The sequence below is a fragment of the Lucilia sericata genome, unplaced genomic scaffold, assembly GCF_015586225.1.
Source record: "Lucilia sericata isolate MDLA Ls3-8-SP2 unplaced genomic scaffold, ASM1558622v1 Contig000439F_arrow, whole genome shotgun sequence".
Classification (NCBI taxonomy): domain Eukaryota; kingdom Metazoa; phylum Arthropoda; class Insecta; order Diptera; family Calliphoridae; genus Lucilia; species Lucilia sericata.
The window spans coordinates 18703-42500 of record NW_023994454.1 but is presented as its reverse complement, the minus strand read 5'-3'; the positions used below and the strand labels follow the sequence as shown (position 1 = coordinate 42500).

At 30.2% G+C, this 23798-nt stretch overlaps 1 protein-coding gene across 1 annotated transcript in view; it reads left to right on the top strand.

The window, feature by feature from the left end:
- The window catches only part of LOC119604871 (putative odorant receptor 92a), a 1379-nt gene extending 1150 nt beyond the window's left edge, over nucleotides 1-229 (top strand). The window contains exons 3-4 of the mRNA XM_037957762.1: nucleotides 1-110; nucleotides 170-229. The exon at nucleotides 1-110 is cut by the window's left edge and continues 46 nt beyond it. Of these exons, the coding sequence (XP_037813690.1) occupies nucleotides 1-110; nucleotides 170-229 (170 nt within the window). The remainder of the gene's footprint in view (nucleotides 111-169) is intronic.
- Nucleotides 230-23798: the final 23569 nt, after the last annotated feature.

Below are 23798 nucleotides of genomic sequence, written 5' to 3'. Positions count from 1 at the left end.
CTCATATACAATATCAACGCGCTTTAACAATGCCCATTGCAAGGGGACAAAGGCCGGCCCATTTGAATGCTTTTAAATTTTTCATTATATCTATGGAAACTTTTAAATCGGTAAATATTAGCTGTTAATTTAGTAAAATGTTTATATAATTATATCTATTTATACTTAGTTGGTCAGCATTTCTTATCAATTTTTCACTTTGATCAAAACTCGTTATGATGAGGAATAATTTAAAAACAATTAATTGAATTTAGAAGAATTAAAAATTAATTACAATGTTCTTAATGTAGTGAAATGCTTATGTAGTTTTTGGTGTTGTAGAAACATTAAATAAATTATGTAGTAGAAATTAGAAGTTAATTTCAAATTATTGAATAAATAGTAAGGTTTTATTTAAGAATTTTTGGGTTGTTACCCAGGTATATAGAGGTGTTACCAGAGAATTGAATGTGGTACCATATACGGGAAAAAGTTCATAGCATATGTTCATAAGAATAAAGAACGAATCAGATGTGAATTTCGCACTTCGGATGCATTTTTCTTTGAATGTGTCAGATAATAGAGTTGTATGATTTCATTCATTCGAAATCTAGAATTTACTACGGCCGGATCAATAAGTACGAAAGAAGTCACGGCTTTGGTTTACCATATACGTCCTTAGAAGCTTTATTCGAATCAATGCATCAGTGTAGTTGTGGATTATTGTCGAAGAAAGCTTCAGAAATTAATAAAAGATTTTCAGACCGAAAGCCACGGAACAGAGATTGGAAAACTATATATATCAAGTATTTGAGAAAAGTGGATCTGGGTCTTTATTGTATTCAAAGACATTCGTATGTAGATAAAATTTATGAAACAAAATCTCGCTAGTAAAGATTAGTTAGCCCTTAGTCATCGCTATCACATTTATAAGTCCTAGCTATTAGCGCTAGTACTTAACATATACCAGTTTCGATTTATAGAAAACTTGGGAAAGAAGTGCAATGTTTGTAAAATGACCTTTTGACGTGTTTATTGAGCTCATGGTATTGTAGGATATACATGTTTGATAGGAGGCATCTGACAAATCCACATATCGAGGCATTATTATGCTCTCCACCACCATATGTTGTGATAGAGGGATTATCAAACCGAATATAACTCCCGAAAATATTAAATATATTTTGAGTTCTAATTAAATTCCTCCACCACCATAAGTTGTGATAAAGCGATTTTCATTCCGTGTATAACACCAAAGAATATTAACCTGTGGCCCAACAAATTAAATACATTCTAGGTCCTTATGAAAATTTAAACTTGTTTGATGCTCAAAATCAATAAAATCGGTTCTCAGTGTAATAACTAACTAACTAACTAACTAACTAACTAACTAACTAACTAACTAACTAACTAACTAACTAACTAACTAACTAACTAACTAACTAACTAACTAACTAACTAACTAACTAACTAACTAACTAACTAACTAACTAACTAACTAACTAACTAACTACTAACTAACTAACTAACTAACTAACTAACTAACTAACTAACTAACTAACTAACTAACTAACTAACTAACTAACTAACTAACTAACTAACTAACTAACTAACTAACTAACTAACTAACTAACTAACTAACTAACTAACTAACTAACTAACTAACTAACTAACTAACTAACTAACTAACTAACTAACTAACTAACTAACTAACTAACTAACTAACTAACTAACTAACTAACTAACTAACTAATTTTTTTTAAAGATATTTATGTTTTTTTTGCAATTTTTAAAAGTGAAAAAGTACAATTTGGGCACTGATGGCCTCTAAGCGACCATATCCCAAAGATTCTCTGGCTCACTTTTCTAACACTCCATGATTTGGAAATATTTACATTTTATTTAAAATCTAATTATTGAATGCGAAATGAATTGATTTAAATAATCAATAAAATAGTAGAAACTAGTAAACTAATGACTGGACATTGTATTGATTGATGCTTTATTGGTCTAATATTCTTGTAAATAAGTTTTGCAAGAATATTAGACGGAATCTGTTTGTACGGAAAAAATCCTTGATGAGAAGAGTAACTCTCATGAGAGTTTGGTATCACTTGAAAGGTTTATAAAGGCAAGTACACCGGTATATAAACCACTTATTATCATGTTAGCGATTTTTAGTGGCAAAATATAGGAAATAACAGCTTTTCGTATAATTCCCTGTCCCAAATCCTATATAACTGTAAACAGACTTTCCCTAAAAAAATCCAAAAATCTTTCAGAAGATGCATTAAATTTAGTCTATCGCGAAAGTAATTAGGATATATATAAATGTAATAAAAATATTTCGTAAATAAATTTTTAAAAAATTTTCTTTTGAAAATTTTGCAAAAAAATTGCATTAAGTCCAACTTTTTCTTTTTCTACTTCGTATCTAGAGGACTTCCTCTATCCATCTATACCCATAATTTATACCAAAACATTATAGTTTAGTTAATGACAAGTTTTGTTCAGAGAGACCCCACTGTGCACTGTGAGTCTTCAATATTAAATACTAAAACAATCTTAACCCATCAAAAAGTTTTTAATCTTCTAAAACAGAAACGAAAAAACATCAATATCATTGTTGATGTTTGGGCAGTTTACTGTTTTTCAACACTTAAGGCATAAAATATTTCAAAAGATTTAATAATTTCTGTGAAAGATGAAAGTAAATTCAACTAACTAACTAACTAACTAACTAACTAACTAACTAACTACTAACTAACTAACTAACTAACTAACTAACTACTAACTACTAACTAACTAACTAACTACTAACTAACTAACTAACTAACTAACTAACTAACTAACTAACTAACTAACTAACTAACTAACTAACTACTAACTAACTAACTAACTACTAACTAACTAACTAACTACTAACTAACTAACTAACTAACTAACTAACTAACTAACTAACTAACTAACTAACTAACTAACTACTAACTAACTAACTAACTAACTAACTAACTAACTAACTAACTAACTAACTACTAACTAACTAACTAACTAACTAACTAACCTAACTAACTAACTAACTACTAACTAACTAACTAACTAACTAACTAACTAACTAACTAACTAACTAACTACTAACTAACTACTAACTAACTAACTAACTAACTAACTAACTAACTAACTAACTAACTAACTAACTAACTAACTAACTAACTAACTAACTAACTAACTAACTAACTAACTAACTAACTAACTAACTAACTAACTAACTAACTAACTAACTAACTAACTACTAACTAACTAACGAACTAACTAACTAACTAACTACTAACTAACTAACTAACTAACTAACTAACTAACTAACTAACTAACTAACTAACTAACTAACTAACTAACTAACTAACTAACTAACTAACTAACTAACTAACTAACTAACTAACTACTAACTAACTAACTAACTAACTACTAACTAACTAACTAACTAACTAACTAACTAACTACTAACTAACTAACTAACTAACTAACTAACTAACTAACTAACTAACTAACTAACTAACTAACTAACTAACTAACTAACTAACTAACTAACTAACTAACTAACTAACTAACTAACTAACTAACTAACTAACTAACTAACTAACTAACTAACTAACTAACTAACTAACTAACTAACTAACTAACTAACTAACTAACTAACTAACTAACTAACTAACTAACTAACTAACTAACTAACTAACTAACTAACTAACTAACTAACTAACTAACTAACTAACTAACTAACTAACTAACTAACTAACTAACTAACTAACTAACTAACTAACTAACTAACTAACTAACTAACTACTAACTAACTAACTAACTAACTAACTAACTAACTAACTAACTAACTAACTAACTAACTAACTAACTAACTAACTAACTAACTAACTAACTAACTAACTAACTAACTAACTAACTAACTAACTAACTAACTAACTAACTAACTAACTAACTAACTAACTAACTAACTAACTAACTAACTAACTAACTAACTAACTAACTAACTAACTAACTAACTAACTAACTAACTAACTAACTAACTAACTAACTAACTAACTAACTAACTAACTAACTAACTAACTAACTAACTAACTAACTACTAACTAACTAACTAACTAACTAACTAACTAACTAACTAACTAACTAACTAACTAACTAACTAACTAACTAACTAACTAACTAACTAACTAACTAACTAACTAACTAACTAACTAACTAACTAACTAACTAACTAACTAACTAACTAACTAACTAACTAACTAACTAACTAACTACTAACTAACTAACTAACTAACTAACTAACTAACTAACTACTAACTAACTAACTAACTAACTAACTAACAAACTAACTAACTAACTAACTAACTAACTAACTAACTAACTAACTAACTAACTAACTAACTAACTAACTAACTAACTAACTAACTAACTAACTAACTAACTAACTAACTAACTAACTAACTAACTAACTAACTAACTAACTACTAACTAACTAACTAACTAACTAACTAACTAACTAACTAACTAACTAACTAACTAACTAACTAACTAACTAACTAACTAACTAACTAACTAACTAACTAACTAACTAAATTCGACATAAATATATTGTTTCGTACATAGCTCCTATTCAAAGTCCACTTTCAAAAACGGATATATTTCATTACAAAATAAAATAAGTTTATATACATACACACTGTGAGTCTTCAATATTAAATACTAAAACAATCTTAACCCATCAAAAAGTTTTTAATCTTCTAAAACAGAAACGAAAAACATCAATATCATTGTTGATGTTTGGGCAGTTTACTGTTTTTCAACAATTAAGGCATAAAAATATTTCAAAACAAGGTAAATTTCATTGCTATCTAGCTTAACCACAACGTATAATAACGTTGGACTTTTTTGTTAATAAATTTCAAATTGTTATTTTTAGATCGGTTGCTGTTTAAGTTCATCTGTTTGTTTTTGCTGCTTCAAATAGTAAAGTTTCTGAAATATAAACAAAGTGTAAAAACATTAATTAAAGGTTTCTTGTCTGGAGGTAACGTATAAGTGTTGTCGAATTGATGTTCATTATATATTAAGTATACGTACTAAAGGTATGTATGTATTTAAATTCATCGCAAATGAAATTTTTAACTTTTGATATTAAATGCATTCGAAACTTATATGTCTTTTGATTCCATATGTACCTAATGTAATTGGATTAAATTATATTTTCCCCTGATATTGACTGTCAATATGTCAGTCAAACATAAATGAAAAGATAAATTACAGCATATCTATCTAATTGGCATATAAAACTAAACAACTAAACTTATTTCAATTCATTTATATAATTATACAACAAAACTTTAATACTATTAAGTGTAAAATTGTGTTAAATTTCTATGTTGTTGCAACTATACATATGAGATACAATAACTTCATTATTGTCAAAATCTTTGGTTATGCTTTAGTAAATGACTGTTTGGTATTAAAACATGTTTCACGTATAAATTAAATAATGCATCGATTATAAAATTCTGTATCGTATACAGAAAATTAGGTAGATTGGTTATGAATGATTTTTATACATTGTTAGTTAGGTAGTTAGTTAGTTAGTTAGTTAGTTAGTTAGTTAGTTAGTTAGTTAGTTAGTTAGTTAGTTAGTTAGTTAGTTAGTTAGTTAGTCAGTTAGTTAGTTAGTTAGTTAGTTAGTTAGTTAGTTAGTTAGTTAGTTCGTTAGTTAGTTAGTTAGTTAGTTAGTTAGTTAGTTAGTTAGTTAGTTAGTTAGTTAGTTAGTTAGTTAGTTAGTAGTTAGTTAGTTAGTTAGTTAGTTAGTTAGTTAGTTAGTTAGTTAGTTAGTTAGTTAGTTAGTTAGTTAGTTAGTTAGTTAGTTAGTTAGTTAGTTAGTTAGTTAGTTAGTTAGTTAGTTAGTTAGTTAGTTAGTTAGTTAGTTAGTTAGTTAGTTAGTTAGTTAGTTAGTTAGTTAGTTAGTTAGTTAGTTAGTTAGTTAGTTAGTTAGTTAGTTAGTTAGTTAGTTAGTTAGTTAGTTAGTTAGTTAGTTAGTTAGTTAGTTAGTTAGTTAGTTAGTTAGTTAGTTAGTTAGTTAGTTAATTAATTAATTAATTAGTTAGTTTCTTGATAGCGAATTTTAAAGCTACGAATTTGGTTACTCTATGTATAGTGGCGTAGGTTTTATAAACCGCTTATAAAATTAGTCCTACAATATTAAACGAAAATATCATTATTTTACTTCGATAAACTTAATTATAGGACAACTCTGCTATCGTTCATACTCGAATATAATATTTAATTTCATACAACAACTCTGCTATCGTTCACACTCGAATATAATATTTAATATCATAAATACATTCAGTTTTGTTCATCACAAAGTTTACATACATACTGCCGCCAGTGGTTCACCTAAATATTCATGTCAATGAATTTACCAGAATTTTCATTTACAAAAGCAAAAGTTAATAAAATGTTCTACTTCATAGAAATAAATACAAATACATACTTACATATACACACAATCATTTTCCAAGTAAGCAATGATGTCTTTACTCAAGGGTGAGGGTGCAAGAAAGCTTCACATGTATAAAATTACAATATTGTGTAATTTTAGTACAAAAGTGAAAACAATTGACCAACTGGTACTGAGTTGCATACATATACATACATGCATTCTATACATTTAGGTTCCAATTACTTCCTACTTACCTCCATACAAATACATACTTGGGAAAATTTATATGTTTTTGTATGCCTGCAATTATTTTGGTCATTGTATGTGTGTCAACGTGTTTGTTTTACACACTGGCATATATACTATAAATACAAATAAAAGTTCATGTTTCATACTTTATTTTATAAAAACTTTTTATTTAATAAAATAACTTTTGTATTATTTCCCATTGATTTGGAGTATGAAAGGGGTTTTTATGGTATATAGGTTTAAGCATGTGTGTTGATTTGTATGCATTTGCTATATGATACATAAATAAAATAAATTTTTAATAGATTTGCAAAAGTTCACAACTTTTTGGCAAATAAATACATCTCAATTATATGTGTATAAAAGCCTATTGTGTAAATTACTTGAAAATTTATTCACAATTTGGCATGACCCAAGCAAATACATTCTAAATTTATTGATTTTAAAACAATTGAATGTACATACAATAATGCAAATAAATATCTTTAATTTCTGGTAAATAAAATGAAGACTGTTTGACTAATACTGAATAGAATATAAAAGATATATGAACAATAGATTAGCACAAAATCCAAACATTTCATCAAAATATGTGTAATGCATTTGAGGCAAGACTCAATCTGTTTAGGTTCAATAACTATTCCAGATACCAATTTTTAAGAAATTTTATATGTCTTTTATATTTCATTATACATTAATTCTTGTATGTATATCTCTGTAGTTTTTACAAAAAGTATAATAAATTGGTGAAAAAGTTAATTTTTTTGAGGTTGTCTCTAATTTTCACTCATAACTCTGAACTTATTGGTTAGTCATACTGATTTTAAACACTAAATTACTTAGGATAACGGTGAATATTTTGGGTGAATTTCATTAAGTTTTATTGCTGATTTTAATCACTAAATTGCTTAGGATAACGGTGAATATTTTGGGTAAATTTCATTAAGTTTTATTGATTCGTTTGAACGTGAGCGTGTTATATGCAGACAGACAGATGGACATTTTTATCAAAATCGACTTAGAATTTCATAAGGACCCATTATATATATGCTTTGTTGAGTCTCAGATGAATATTTCTCATTTACAAAATGGAATGACAAACTTATATACTATTACCATGGCTGGTAGTGGAGGATATAAAAACCTTCTAACCTTTTTATGTTGTAGTTAGAGTCGTTCTAGATGAAATATGTTCATAAGATTGTATAAATCATTTATAGAGACTAAGTTCATTGAGAGGAACGTCTTTATTCATTATAGTTATGAGCGATCAGTTTTGATTTAGATCAGATGAAAAAATTGTTTACCGTCTGCTTTTCCCTATTAGATAAATTGATAATCTAGTTAAAATTAATTTTGATAAGGTAAACAAAATCATCAGTATTAGGGACTATCTTGTTATTTTGGAATAAGATAAGAATAATACAAGAAGTTTCCAATCAGTGTTAGTCAGGAATGTTATTTCCAGAATAACATCACTTCCAAGATATTTGGATCTAACTATAACGAATGCCTGGCAGTTACAAAGAAAGTGCTCCAGAGTTTCACTGTCCTCTTCACATGCTCTGCATTCGTCTGAATAAGCATGGCCAATTTTGTATAGATGTGCTCGTAATCCTGTATGTCCACTCAGAATACGTACTATCATAGTAACTTCAGACTTGCTCATTTTGAGAAGATTTCTCGTCTTGTTCTATAGGATCTTTATGGTTCTACCCACCGTTTCATTATTCCAAGATTCCTTATGAGATTCTCTCACCCCTATTTTTAATTCAACTTTTGTTGCGTCGAATGGTTTTGCGTTTGTCAGGTTAACTACCTCCTTTAAAGCTATTACATTCGCTCTTTCGTTGCCAACCACTCCCGAGTGGCCTGGTACCCATATAATGTAAACCTTACCTCTTGGAGAGCATTCAGCTTTCCTACAATCCAAAACGGTCTTAGATTTAATTCTATCACCTGATATCGTTAAATATATTAAGGGCTGTGGGCGCCATATTTATTATAATCCAATTTACACATTCCGTTATTGATCGGACTTCTGCCTGGAAGCTTGTGTTATGAATTGGTAAATGGTGGCATATTTCTGTTTCTGGGTCTTCAATATAGAATCCCAGGCCCACTTTGTCCCCCAAATTTAGAGCCATCCGTGTAACAATGGATTCCTACTGGTATTTGCTCTAATGTTCCGTATGATCAAGACATTCTATCTGGGATCAGCGTTTCAAAGTTTGTGATTGTGTATAACCTTCCAATGTGTCCAGTATACATTGATAACGTGTCCTATAACCGCTTTTGGGCAGTTCGCCTAAAGTATAGAGCCATTTGGCTATAAGTGCCGCCTCATATCTTAAATATGTTTCAGTAGGTGGAATATCTAGCAATGTTTCCAGAGCTTTGGTTGAAGTAGTAAACATGGCACTACTTATACCCAAACAGCATGTACGGTGAACTCCCTGTAGTAGTTTGATATGACACTTTTTGTCCAAAGCAGACCACCAGATTATTGAAGCATAAGCTAATAATAGAAGTCGTAGAATACAGGGAATTATAATTTTAAACTTAAATTTATATAACATATCTTTAGTTCTATTCAAATTAAGATCTTATTCATATCATACAAAACATTCAAATTACAAAATTCTTTATTCATTTGTTTCATTTAAACTGTTGATGCTAATTATTATTACAGTGGAAAAATATTAAAATATGCTAAATCTTTGTGTAAAAGATTCCAAGAAATCTAGCTTTGAAACTCGGTTGTTTTTGTAACCGACATTTAGCCCGTTTCTATTATTCTAAGCATTAAAAGCAATGAAATTATTGTACGAGTTTTTACAATGGCTCTTAGTGTCCTTTCCTGCATTTTGTATATATTTTTAAATTTTTTTAATTTTTCGTCCTTTTTAATGTGGTTTTCTTATTTTAAGCTCTGCTATTTTATTTAATGCAACTTAATGTTTTCGATTATTTTTCTACTTTTTATCCAACTGCAAAACGTACTACGCGAGTTAGCTAAATGTTAAAGAAATAACAATACATTAGCGTTTAATATAAAGAAATACAAAATACTGAAAACTTTTTCCACACATTAAGTTCTAAGTAAAAAACTTAACCCTTTCTGAGATGGCGCTAATTGCGAGGAAGCTAGTTTTGTTTAAGTAATTCATGTTTTTCTAAAATTTATAGAACAATTTAACAAATATTTGGTGTTGTAATAAAGGATGACCACTAGCCTTTATATACATATGTATATGTATATTAATCTGTTCCACGGTATCGAACTCTGACTATATCTCTAACATCTCTAGAGTTTGTGAATTATTTTCAAAATATTTCATTAACACTGTACACTGTTTACATATGTATATAATATTAAACTGTAATGGTAGCGTATGATAACTATTTAATTAAGTAAATGTTAATTATTCGTAGTATAGTTCTTTAATTCATATAAAGAAATAAGGTTCGTGTTGGCATTTAAAATTTTTGCAGAATTATTTATTCTCCCTTAAAATATAGAAAATAGAAAATTGCATTAATGCTACCTCAAAGGGTTATATTATTTAGTTATATAACCCTTACATAATACGACCAGGCTGTATGGCTGCGAAAACTTGCAATATAATGCTTAACTTGCAACATAAAAACATTTTTAAAAGAACAACAGATTACAGCAAACAAATAATGTTGTTTCAGTAATGTTTTTTTATTTTGTTGCCACATAAAAATGACTAAATGAATGAATGAAAAACTAAATATACGAATGAGAAATATATTAAAAAGAACAAACTAAAAAGAAATAGAAATATTGTATGGGATAAAGTCAGCATGAAAATGCTATTTTAATTGTCACAAAGTATTAAATGAAAACATTAAGTTGATTAAGACAAAGTGTTTACTACATTCTGCTGCTTTTATAGCAAAATGCTGCTTAATAACTGTATTCGCTAAAGCGAAAATTTATGGACAAATATAAAATTTAACAAGTTAGAGTGCTATATTCGGCTGTGCCGAATCTTAAATACCCTCCACCAGCTACTTTTATATTAATACTTTTCTAATTGATCAAATATTTGTAGAAATAAGTTTTCTCATGTCTTAAATAGGAAAATCCCAAGATTTAAACAACTTAAATCTATTACAATTCCAAGATTTATTGAACATTACAAACGCCATTTTCTTTTATATTTTTATAGAGCTTAGCAATATTTAGTAATTTCCATGTATGTATGTGTGTGAAAGATTTAAGGATTTTCAGAATATATACATAAATTTTTGTTCTACACAAATTGATAATGCAAATAGTTAAATACGGTTAAAGCGCATTTAGGAGCAGGAGCTAGTATAGGAGATATGACCAAATATTAGGGATGCCAATCCCGAAATCCCGATCCCGAAAATCCCGGGATTTTTCGGGATTGGCAAATCCCGAATCCCGGGATTTGGAAAATAAATCCCGGGATTTTTTCGGGATTAGGATTTGTTTCAAAAAACTGTTTTTATTTTCTTTTTTTGAGCCATAATTTTCATTAATTTGAAAATTACGATCTTATTTTATTTTTGACTCATGCAAAACAAAATTCCGCAGAGCTAATTTTATACATATTTGCACCTTTTATTTTTTAAAGTGGTATGAGTCCATACACATAGCACATATAAATTTATTTATTCACTTCGTTTTTATACCTTACACCACTTTAGTGGGGAGGGTATATTGGGTTTGTGCTGATGTTTGTTACACACAATAATATTGGTCCTATACCTTAAAGTATACCAATCGGCTCAGAATCATTTTCTGAGTCGATTTAGCTATGTCCGTCCGTCTGTCCGTCCGTCCGTGTAAACCTTGTAATCAAACTACAGCAATTTTGAAGATAATTCAATGAAATTTTGCATGATCTTCTATTGTACTAGAGACGGATCCTATTGAAAATGGATAACATCGGTCCAATATTTGACCTAGCCCCCATACAACTGAACCCCCCAAATAGGGTTTTTAAGTTCATAATTATGTTCAATATACTCGTAACTCGACAAAAAGCTGCAAAACCAAGTTCTATACTAGCCTTCATGACCCTGATGTATTTTTTGATGATGCGGCCTCATTTGACCCTAGCCCCTATGCAAAGCCCCCTTCGAAATATGACTTAAATGTACACAATTTTATTCAACAAAAAATAGCAAAATTATATCTGAGGCAAGGTACAATTAAACTTAGATGCTTTATTATGAACAATAAATCACATTTTATTTTTATAACTGGTGTAGGGTATTATATGGTAGGCTTCGCCCAACTATAACTTTTTACTTGTTAGCACATTGCAATGTTGGTCGTAGACCGACCCAAAAAGTATACACATTCTGTGTCTGTAAGCTGAAAACACGAGTTAGAAGACTCATTCTATTTGGGCTGCAAATTTGGACCAAAATTGACACAAAAAAACCTAATTGGACCTCCTCTGAAAATCACATTGATGCTGATATTAATATCAATACATTACAATATTTTGATGGTGGGTATTTAATTTCGGCACAGTCGAATACAAACTTTATTTTTCAATACTAGAGGATTTTACATTTCTAACTTTCTACAAATCTAAATGATACCGGTAAAGGTAAATTACCTTGTTCTGAATGCACCTAAAATTTTAAATTAATACTACGAATATAATATGTTCCAAAACTAATATGTATTTTGAGTAAAATTCCAAATATTTTTCAAAGAATAGGTTCTAAATTGATGTTCGAATAATTGAATTGGTATCTGTTATAATTATTAGTTCACATGGAACAGTGTGAGGTTTTAAAAAGTGCTTATGTCTAATTTCGGAACTTCATATTTATTTTTATTTAGGAAGTAGTTAGTTAGTTAGTTTGAAAGGAGGATGTATATACATCAAATCCGAAGAAATACCATACCATACAAATACTTAACCAGTGCCTCAGGTGGGAATCGAACCCACCACCTCCGGTCTACCAGACTAGAACACTAACCACTAACCTACCGGAGGCCACATTTAGGAAGTAAGTATGTATTTAAAAAGTTTCAAAAATTATGCAATTCTGAAAGTTTTTATTTAAAAATTGGAATTAATTGGATTGTTTTAATTTAAATATATCTTCTGTCTGTTAAATTTCCACAAAATTAAACAATTTTCTTTACAAATATGATGATTTAAAGATTTTCATATATAAAATAATTAAATTCATGTAATCCCGAAATCCCGTAAAATCCCGAAATACCGAAAAATCCCGGGATCCCGAAAAATCCCGGGATCCCGAAATATCCCGGGATCCCGGGATTGCAATTTTCAAAATCCCGAATCCCGGGATTTGTAAAAGCCAGTCCCGTTTGGCATCCCTACCAAATATAGACTGATCGTAAAAAATTCTTTAAGCTAAATTTCTGTACATAAAAGATATGTGTCAGTCAAATTTTGTATCTATATCGTATTTTAGTAATAACTAATGTGTGTTTTAGTGACTTTTTGAAGGGAACCTTGTATGGGACCGACTGCATCCATGTTATGAACATATAGTGAAAAAATCTTGAAATAGAATTTTTGTATACAAAACTAATATTTGTGCCGAATTTTGTATCAATAGGTTTATTTGGTAATGAGTAATGTGCGTTTAAGAGATTTTCGCAAAAGGGCTTTGTATGAAAGCTATGACCAATTATGTATATAAAGACAAAATTTCAAAATTCTGGGACCTAGTATGGGAGCTATGACCAAATATGGACCGATCGTAAAACAATTTTATAGTGCAATTTATGTATATAAGGGCAATATTTTTGCTAAATGTGTGGATATCAAGATTTGGTAATGAGTTATGTGCGTTTAAGTGATTTTCGGGAGGGGACCTTGTATGGGGGCTATGACCAATTTTGGGCCGATCGGAAAAAACTTTCACAGTAATATTTCTGTGCATATGAGTAATACTTACACCAAATTTTATATGGATATCTTAATTTAGTAATGAGTTATGCGCGTTTAAGTGATTTTCGGGAGGGGACCTTGTATGGGAGCTATGTCCAATTATGAACCGATCCAGAAATTTTTTTCTATGAATGAATTCTATGTACATAACGTTTTAATTTGTAAAATTTGGTGAAGATATCATCATTGTGACGGAAGTTATTAACAAAAAACCCATTTTCCGGGAATGTGTACTTTTTTTATGGGAGGTATATGAAATTGTTGACGGATTCTAGCAATTTTCAGCAGAGCTCAAGATCTTGTGTAGAAACGAATGTATGGTGATTTTCATGGAATTATCTTGCGTAGTTTTTGAGAAAATTACATCAGAATGTGTAAAAAATTCTTATTTTTTCGAGGTTGTTTTAAATTTTGATTCATAACTTTTCCCGGTGTGAGCCGACTTTGCCTATTTTCCATGCCAAACAACTTAGGAAAATGAAGAACATTTTGGGTGAATTTGGTTAAACTCTATTGCTTCGTTTTATCGTGAGCGTGTTTTACACAGACAGACGGACAGACGGATAGACAGACATAGCTAAATCGACTCAGAATTTGATAAGGACCCAGAATATATACTTTGTTGGGTCTCAGATGAATACTTCTTGGTGTTATACACGGAATGACAAAGTTATATATATCCTCTATCACCACTGGGTATAAAAAAATAAAATAGCGAAAATTTGTCATAGCTGCTTAAAAAATTAATTTATCATAAAAATTATGTTTTTTCTTTGTTGAGTGAGATAATATTAAGAAATATAATTTATCACTTACAATAATATACTTAATACTATGATTATTTTATTTTTGTAAATTATTTAAAAAGGATAATTTTAAAATATATATTGCTTATATTTATTACTTCACAATTTACTAAAATTAAATTAACAAGTTTTTATCGTCATGAAAGAAAAGGTTTTTGTACCTGTCTAAGGAAATGGTCTTGAATGGTCTAATTACTCTTCTAAGTGAATATGGACATTTAAACTAATCTCAAGGAGAACATACAAATTTTCTACCTTCAAAATTTCAATTCAGTTGCTTCCACAAGTCCAACAACAAGAAAAACATCTCTTCATTCCGGCCACATTTTCAACTTTTGTTTGAAAATCAATCATTTATTACGTCATGGTGTGACTGTAATCATTTGTAAAAAAGTGGGAAAAGAAAAAGCCATTTAAACTCCTACAAGAAATTTTAGTTATTCCAACTAAAGAGACTTGCGGTAATGTTTATCAACACTAAGTAATCAGTGTAAATGACAACTTTCATTCCAAGAAGTAGTTTGTCATTAATTTGTAGTGATTTTATTGATGGGTACAAGAGCAGGAAACTTAAATGTCAATTTACTTAATAGGACTTCGCTACTGGTAGCTGTAGAGAATTAAAGTAGAAAGTGGGAAAATAAATGAAGGATGAGAAAGGAAAGAAATGGTTATGAACTTGATTATAAAAGTTATAAGAACTAAATTTTGGTAAAAGAAAGTAGCCAAAGGATTTCATGGATTCAAAGGATTTCGTGCGTGACTGACCATATGATACCCTACACCAATTGCAAGCATTAAATCTAATTCATTTTCAATAATAAAGCTTTTATGTTGAATCTTACATAGGTTCCAAATAATGTCTGTACATGTACGGTTGTATGCTGAATAGGTGAAATAAAAGACCGATTTCAATAATTTTCAACAGCCTTTTTCATTGGATCCAGAGAAGAATATGTGACAAATTCTAACAAATTATATTGAAAACACGATCATAAATACGGATATAGCTTATCAAATCGGAAAGTAATTCTGAACCGACTGGTATACTTAAGAACAAATATTTTTCAGTGTTACAAACATCAGCACATTGAACCGATTTTTGGATAGATAGTGGTATATTAGACATAGTTAAGAGATAAAAGGCCCAATTCGGAAGGTCCGGTTGTATGGAGGCTAGGGCAGAAATTGAGCCGATCCTTATAAAATTTATTGTTGTAAAAAATTTGTGCAAAATTTCATCGTGATACTATGGACATGTGTACATTCAAGTACATTCATTTGCTGAAGGGGACTTGGTATAGGTGCTGGGGTTAAATGAGGCCCGATGATTATGAAAATCGACAGTGTTATTCATAATTATATCAAACTTAACTATGATGATTTTTTGATAGATAGTATAAAGTATATTTGATGTACTTATGTGCTAAAAGGCCCAAATCGGTAGGTCCGATTATATGGGGGCTAGGACAAAAATTGGTCTGATCTTTATAAATTTAATGTAGGGATTTATGTTAATTTCATCGTGTTACTAGTGTTTATAAGTGAATTGTGTACATTAAATTTATTTCCTGAAGAGGACTTTGTATTGGAGGCTAGGGTTAAATAATGCCCGATCTATACGAAAATCGCTAGAGTTGTCTATACCTACATAAAACTAAGTTTTGCCAATTTTTTCAGAGATAGTAGATCATAATGAAGTCAAAAGCCCTATTTGGGGGTCCGGTGAAATAATGGACCGATTTCAACCGTTTTCAATAGAAGCTCACGTTCCAAATTTCATCAAATTATCTCAAAAATTTCGACATATTCAGTGCGCACAATGTTTACATGGACACACAGTCAGACGGACGGATGGACAGACGGACATATCTTAATCGACTCAGGAAGTGACTCTGGCCCGATTGGTATACTTTAAGATGGGTGTACGATCAATATTTTGTGTTACAAACATCAGCATAAACTCATAATACCCTCCCCACTATAGTAGTGTAGATAACCAACAGCTGGTTAGAAAGTATAATCGATGAAAGAATACCATATGTTTCCTTACTTTTTATACCCACCATCAAAAAAGATGGGGGGTATATTGTTTTTGTCATTCCGTTTGTAACACATCGAAATATTCATCTAAGACCCATAAAAGTATATATATTCTGGATCCTCATTAAATTCTAAGACGATCTAGCCATGTCCGTCCGTCTGTCCGTCTGTCTGTCCGTCTGTTGAAAACACGATAGAGTCCAAACGGAAGCAGCTAGCGAGTTGAAATTTTGCACATATATTTTATATTGATGCAGTTTGTTTGGTATTGAAAATGGGCAATATCGGTCCACGATTTCGCCTAGCCCCCATATAAAGTCCCCCTCAGAAAAAGACGTTAACGCTCATAACTGACTAAAAGAAGCAGCTATAGCGATGAAATTCGACATAAACATATTTTTTAGGAATCTTAGTATCATTGTAAAATTTTATAAGGATCGGTCCATAATTGACCCTATCCCCCATATAAGGTCCCCCTCAGAAAATGACATTAACGCTCATAACTGACTAAAAAAAGCAGCGATAGCAATGAAATTCGACATAAACATATTTTATAGGAATCTTAATATCATTGTAAAATTTTATAAGGATCGGTCCATAATTGACCCTATCCCCCATATAAGGTCCCCCTCAGAAAATGACTTTAAAGCTCATAACTGACTAAAAAAAGAAGCCATAGCGATGAAATTCGACATATACATATTTTTTAGGAATCTTAATATCATTGTAAAATTTTATAAGGATCGGTCTATAATTGACCCTATCCCCCATATAAGGTCCTCCTCAGAAAATGACATTAACGCTCATAACTGATTAAAAAAAGCAGCTATAGCGATGAAATTCAACATAAACATATTTTATAGGAATCTTAATATCATTGTAAAATTTTATAAGGATCGGTCCATAATTGACCCTATCCCCCATATAAGGTCCCCCTCAGAAAACGACATTAACGCTCATATCTGAATAAAAAAAAGCAGCTATAGCTATGAAATTCGACTTAAACATATTTTTTTGGAACCTTAATATCATTGTACAATTTTATAAGAATCGGTCCATAATTGACCCTATCCCCCATATAAGGTCTGGCTCAGAAAATGACATTAACGCTCATAACTGACTAAAAAAAGCATCTATAGCGATGAAATTCGACATAAACATATTTTTTAGGAACCTTTATATCATTGTAAAATTTTATAAGGATCGGTCCATAATTGGCCCTATCCCCCATATAAGGTCCCCCTCAGAAAACGACATTAACGCTCATATCTGAATAAAAAAAAGCAGCTATAGCTATGAAATTCGACTTAAACATATTTTTTGGAACCTTAATATCATTGTAAAATTTTATAAGGATCGGTCCATAATTGACCCTATCCCCCATATAAGGTCCCCCTCAGAAAACGACATTAACGGTCATATCTGAATAAAAAAAGCAGCTATAGCTATGAAATTCGACTTAAACATATTTTTTTGCTCATAACTGACTAAAAGAAGCAGCTATAGCGATGAAATTCGACATAAACATATTTTTTAGGAATCTTAGTATCATTGTGAAATTTTATAAGAATCGGTACATAATTGACCCTATCCCCCATATAAGGTCCCGCTCAGAAAATGACATTAACGCTCATGACAGACTAAAAAAAGCAGCTATAGCGATGAAATTCAACACAAACATATTTTATAGGAATCTTAATATCATTGTAAAATTTTATAAGGATCGGTCCATAATTGACCCTATCCCCCATATAAGGTCCCCCTCAGAAAACGACATTAACGATCATATCTGAATAAAAAAGCATCTATAGCGATGAAATTCTAAATAAACATATTTTTTAGGAACCTTTATATCATTGTAAAATTTTATAAGGATCGGTCCATAATTGACCCTACCCCCCATATAAGGTCCCCTTTTGAAAATGACTTTAACGCTCATAACTGTCCAAAAGAAGCATCTATAGCGATGAAATTCGAAATGAACATATTTTATAGGAACCTAAATCGCTTTCTAAAATTGTATATGGATCGGTTCATAATTGACTCTACCCCCCATATAAGGTCCCCTTCAGAAAAATACTTCAACGCTCCGAATGGTCTAAAATATATAGAAACTTTAATATCATTGTAAAATTTTATAAGGATCGGTCCATAATTGACCCTACCCCCCATATAAGGTCCCCTTCAGAAAATGGCTTTAAGGTTCATAATTGTCTAAAAGAAGCATCTATAGCGATGAAATTCGACATAAACTTATTCTATAGAAACCTAAATCGCTTTGTAAAATTTTATAACGATCGGTCCATAATTTATCCTACCTCCATATACGGTCCCCTTCGGAAAATGGCTTTAACGGTCATTACTAGCCTAAACTAGAATCGTTATAGAAAATTTGACGAGGATCGGTCCATAATTGACCAAACGTCCCCTCAGAAAATAACTTTAACGCTTTTTGCTACCTTAAAAATACAAGGACAGCGACAAAATTCGACAAAAATTTCCCTATACATAGATGTAATAAATGAGAAAATTGTTTTGATAATAACAAAAGCATCGATTCTTAAATATCAAAGTTTATTTATAAGGAAGCATTCCTTTTTGGCAATGATTTGATGGTGGGTATACAAGATTCGGCACAGCCGAATATAACACTCTTACTTGTTTTTTATGGACCCATATCATGCAAACCGTTCGGAATTTCGATTTTATCTCTGAGGCTTGTTATAAAGAACAAAAATTGTTAAAAAATATTATCTCAAAAAAACTTCGTGTTTAATTTTCATTTTCAATTGTAAAGTTTTACATTGGGCTTTTATTAACGACACCTGTACGTATACGTGTTAATGATTTATTGCTATTACAAATATTAAGTATACGCCTAATATAGCAATTGAACTATTTTTTTAACACTTAAAAAATCTAATTTTTAAAAGTTTTTTGGGATTTTCATCTTAAAGATGGTTAAAACAAAATTCTTTTATTTGGCAATTCTAGAGCATGTTTGTTTCTATAGTATGTGTGTGTATTTGTATCTGGTAATTGGGTGAATCCATATCAAAACGGACAGAAAACAGCAATTTTCCGATTTACCATCTCCGATTTTAATGAAATTTCCCACACATATTATGGTTTGAAAGTGTTCTTTAAATCAATGACTTTTTGATCGGAATCCCATTCCAGACCAAAAATATCGCGCTTTGAAAATTTAAAAATATGTTAAAATTGTCTAAAAGTATATACATATAATTGCCCATAACTTTGAAATTCCTTTAAGTACAGGATAATTTTTGATTATAAAGCCAAAGATATTGTCTTTAAAATCGTGCAAATAAAATATTTTACTTCCAAAAGGTTAAGGGTCAATTTTTATAGTGTATTGTTCGATGCCAAATATATCAGACAGCCCCATATTAAAAATTATAATAGGACATGGTATGAGGATACCTATACTCTCTTCTATATTTTAGTGAAATTTTTTCGATGGAGACTCGTGTAGTCCAGGAGTTATTAACCAAAACGTAATTTAAAGCAAGTTTTTTTTATACAAAATCGTATGAAAAATTAAACAAACAGAAAAAAATACAAAGTGGAATCAATTCAATTTATATGGAAAATGATATGTATCTCTTAAACTGCAGGACCAATTTAAATAAAATGTACAAGAAAATTATTAAGAACGATTTAACCTTACTGAAAATTTACCTTGTTACCGCCCTGTTAAAATACAAGGTGAGGTACGTGGTGTTAAATGAGAGTACTTCGACTATAAAAAAATATTAAAGCTTCACAAATCTGCAAATAAGGACCGATTTGGCTGAAGTTGAATTTTTCTTATAGTAGACAATACGGGTATTATAAAAGTTAATGGTAGTACTAAGTTATAAGTAAAATTGAAAAATTATTTTAGTTTAATTGTTTAACTTTTGTCCACTACTTTATTTAAATTATATCTCTTAAACCCTTAAATTTAATTAGTATTGCAATATGGATCTAGCTTTACTGTATTGTATAGATTACGAAAAGTTTATGATCAGTTAAATTTGATCTCATTTATAGATGATAGAAGCTTTAAAATAATTTTTGAAGTCGAAGAGTTAACTTCTTAAACGCTGTTTTCCACCTTTTATTTTAATATTGTGATGACAAAGGATACCTCCAGTAAGGCCTGATCGTCCTTCATAATTTTCTTGCACATTTCATTTAAATCGGACCAGTGGTTTATGAGATACAATGTAATTTACCATATAAATTGAAATTGATTCTAATGTGTATTTTTTCTGTTTGTTTAATTTTTCATACAATTTTGTATAAAAAACTGGTTTTAAATTACGTTTTGGTTAATAACTCCTGAACTACACGAGTCTCCATCGAAAAGTTTTCACTAGAATATAGAAGAGAGTTTAGGTATCCTCATACCATGTATTTTTATAATGTTTAACACGGGGCTGTCTGACCTATTTGACATTGAATTATACACTATGAAAATTGACCTTTAATTGACCTTTTGGAAGTAAAATATTCTGTTTACACGATTTTAAAGACAATATCTTTGGCTTTAATATGAAATCAAAAATTATGTTGGACTTTAAGTAGTTTCAGAGTTATGGGTAATTATGTGTATGTACTTTTAGGAAATTTTAACATATTTTTCAATTTTCAAATCGCGATATTTTTACATTGGAATGAGATTCCATTCAAAAAGTCAATGATATGTGGAACATATTATATATTTTATATGTGTGGTAAGTTTCATTAAAATCGGAGATGGTAAATCCGACTGCTGTCCGCTTTCACATGGATTCTCCCAATTGTGAAGTTTTAGTGCCAATATGTTGTGTTAAACCACACGTTATACTTCTTTTGGTACCTTGCGTTCAGACATACTTGCAATCGTTTATCTTGTAACAATAAAGTACGTTGCATAGTTTATCCTAAAATTATAAATATTAATGCAGTAATGGCGAATAGATAAAGTTTGTCGGACAGACTAGAACTTTCTATTTAATCTACCAGCTATTTCAACATGTGCGTGTCCTACAAGGAAGTCAATCGTCACACCATAGTTTAGGAAAAAACAGACAAAAAGCTTAAGCTTGTTTTTTAAGTTTCCACTCCCTCGTTTACAAAGGGGATGATAGTAAAGTGACGATTATCTTCACATTCGTTTACAAAGAGTTCATCCGTGATGAAAGACGAAATAGAGCAAACCAGGTGGTTAGACGTTAGTGGAAATCACTGTATTTTTCGGATGCATTGACTCTTTGTCGAACTGCTGCGATACGTAAATATCCAACAGTTCGACAAAGAGTCTTCTTTCATCAAGGATGTACTCTATGTAAACGAGGGTGAAGATAATCGTCACTTTAGTGTCCCCTTTGTAAGCGAGAGAGTGGAAACTTAAAAAACAAACATAACATTTTTGCCTGTCTCTTCATTATGTATGGAACTTGACTTAATCATAGAACATGCACATGTTAAAATAGGTCGCCTAAGCAGTCGTTGGCTAGTGGTAGGTTAAATAGGTAATTTAAGACCATCTGATCGAACTGCTGGGTATATATAGATGTATACACATACATATGTAGGTTTCAATTTCTTACTATTATACATAGTTTGTAAGTGAACGTATCTACTAGATGATTACTTAATATTCCGAAGCCTTTGCTCAATTTATTTGTCATCGACAAACAATAGTTTGCAACAGTTTATAATTAAGACACTAGTCGATTGTTCTTAAAACAAAAGAAACTTTTGATTACGAAAATTTGAAAAGTTTCCAAATATAAGAAGATAAAGGATCTGAAATAAATATAACAATTGGATGAGTTTGCATAATTGAGTTTAAATTGTGGTTAACATAAGATAAAGTTACATTTACATGAAATCTGTTTTAAAGCAACAAATCTGATTTATAGCAGGTGGCGTATGATTAATATTAATATGGGTTTATGTAGAAAAAAGCTTAGCAGTTGAATATGGAAACTAATTGTAATATAAAATACCTTTGTCATTTATTTCGTTACTTTAAACATTTAAATTCCCATTAAGTTAAACCACATTCAAAAAAGTATTTACTTCAGGCTACTCGAAATATTAATTCAATGGAATTTAATCAAACGATTTTTACTTTTTTGTAAAATTTTAATTAAATTTTACACATTTATTCTTAATAGTTAATTAAACAAAAAACTGCTATAACTATTTACAAAGAGATTTACACACATGTAAACCCGGAAGAACAAAAAATGTTAATAATAGTAATTAAGGTGTTCAGTGGTAATTAATATCACTATATTAAATAAAGTCAATATAAAAAGAAATCAATTTTATTATTTTTTTTAGAATTTTTTTTCTAGAATTAATTTGAACTATGATAAATCAGGCATAAATTGTATTTTATATAAATTTTAATTAGAGGAGATTCATTTGAAAGAGTTGTTACTAATAAACCTTTGAGGGCTTTTAAATTAAATTTGTATTTGTTAAAAAACTTTAAATAGAAATGCAATACAGCAGCAACAACAACAAAATGAACAATAAACAAGTAAGAAATTATAGTCGGGCGAGGCCGACCATATAATACCCTACACCTTTGACAAATATATAATGTGATTTATTTGCCATAATAAAGCGTTTAAATTGAATTGTACCTTGCCTCAGATATACATACTTAAGCCGTTTATTGTTGAATAAAATTGTGGACATTTAAGTGAAATTTTGATGGGGGATTTTCATAGGGGCTAGGGTCATATGAGGACCTATAATTATGCAATTCGTGAGGTTCATCAAGGCTAGTATAGAACTTGGTTTTGCAGCTTTTTGTCGAGATACGAGTATATTAAACATAATTATGAACTTAAAAGCCCCATTCGTCCGGTTCAGTTGTATGGGGGCTAGGTGAAATAATGGACCGATGTTAACCATTTCCAACAAGCTTCATCTCCGGTACCATAGAAGATCGTGTGCCAAATTTCATTGCGACCTGTAGTTTGATTACAAGGTTTACAAGCCCTATTCGGCGGTTCAGTTGTATGGGGGCTAGGTGAGATAATGAACCGATGTTAACCATTTTCAATAGATTTTGTCTACGGTACAATAAAAGATCATGTGCCAAATTTCATTGAATTATCTCTAAAATTGCGACTTGTAGTTTGATTAAAAGGTTTACATGGATGGACGGACAGACGGACAGACGGACGGACAGACGGACGGACAGAAGGACGGACAGACGGTCGGACATAGCTAAACCGACTCAGAAAATGATTCTGAGCCGATTGG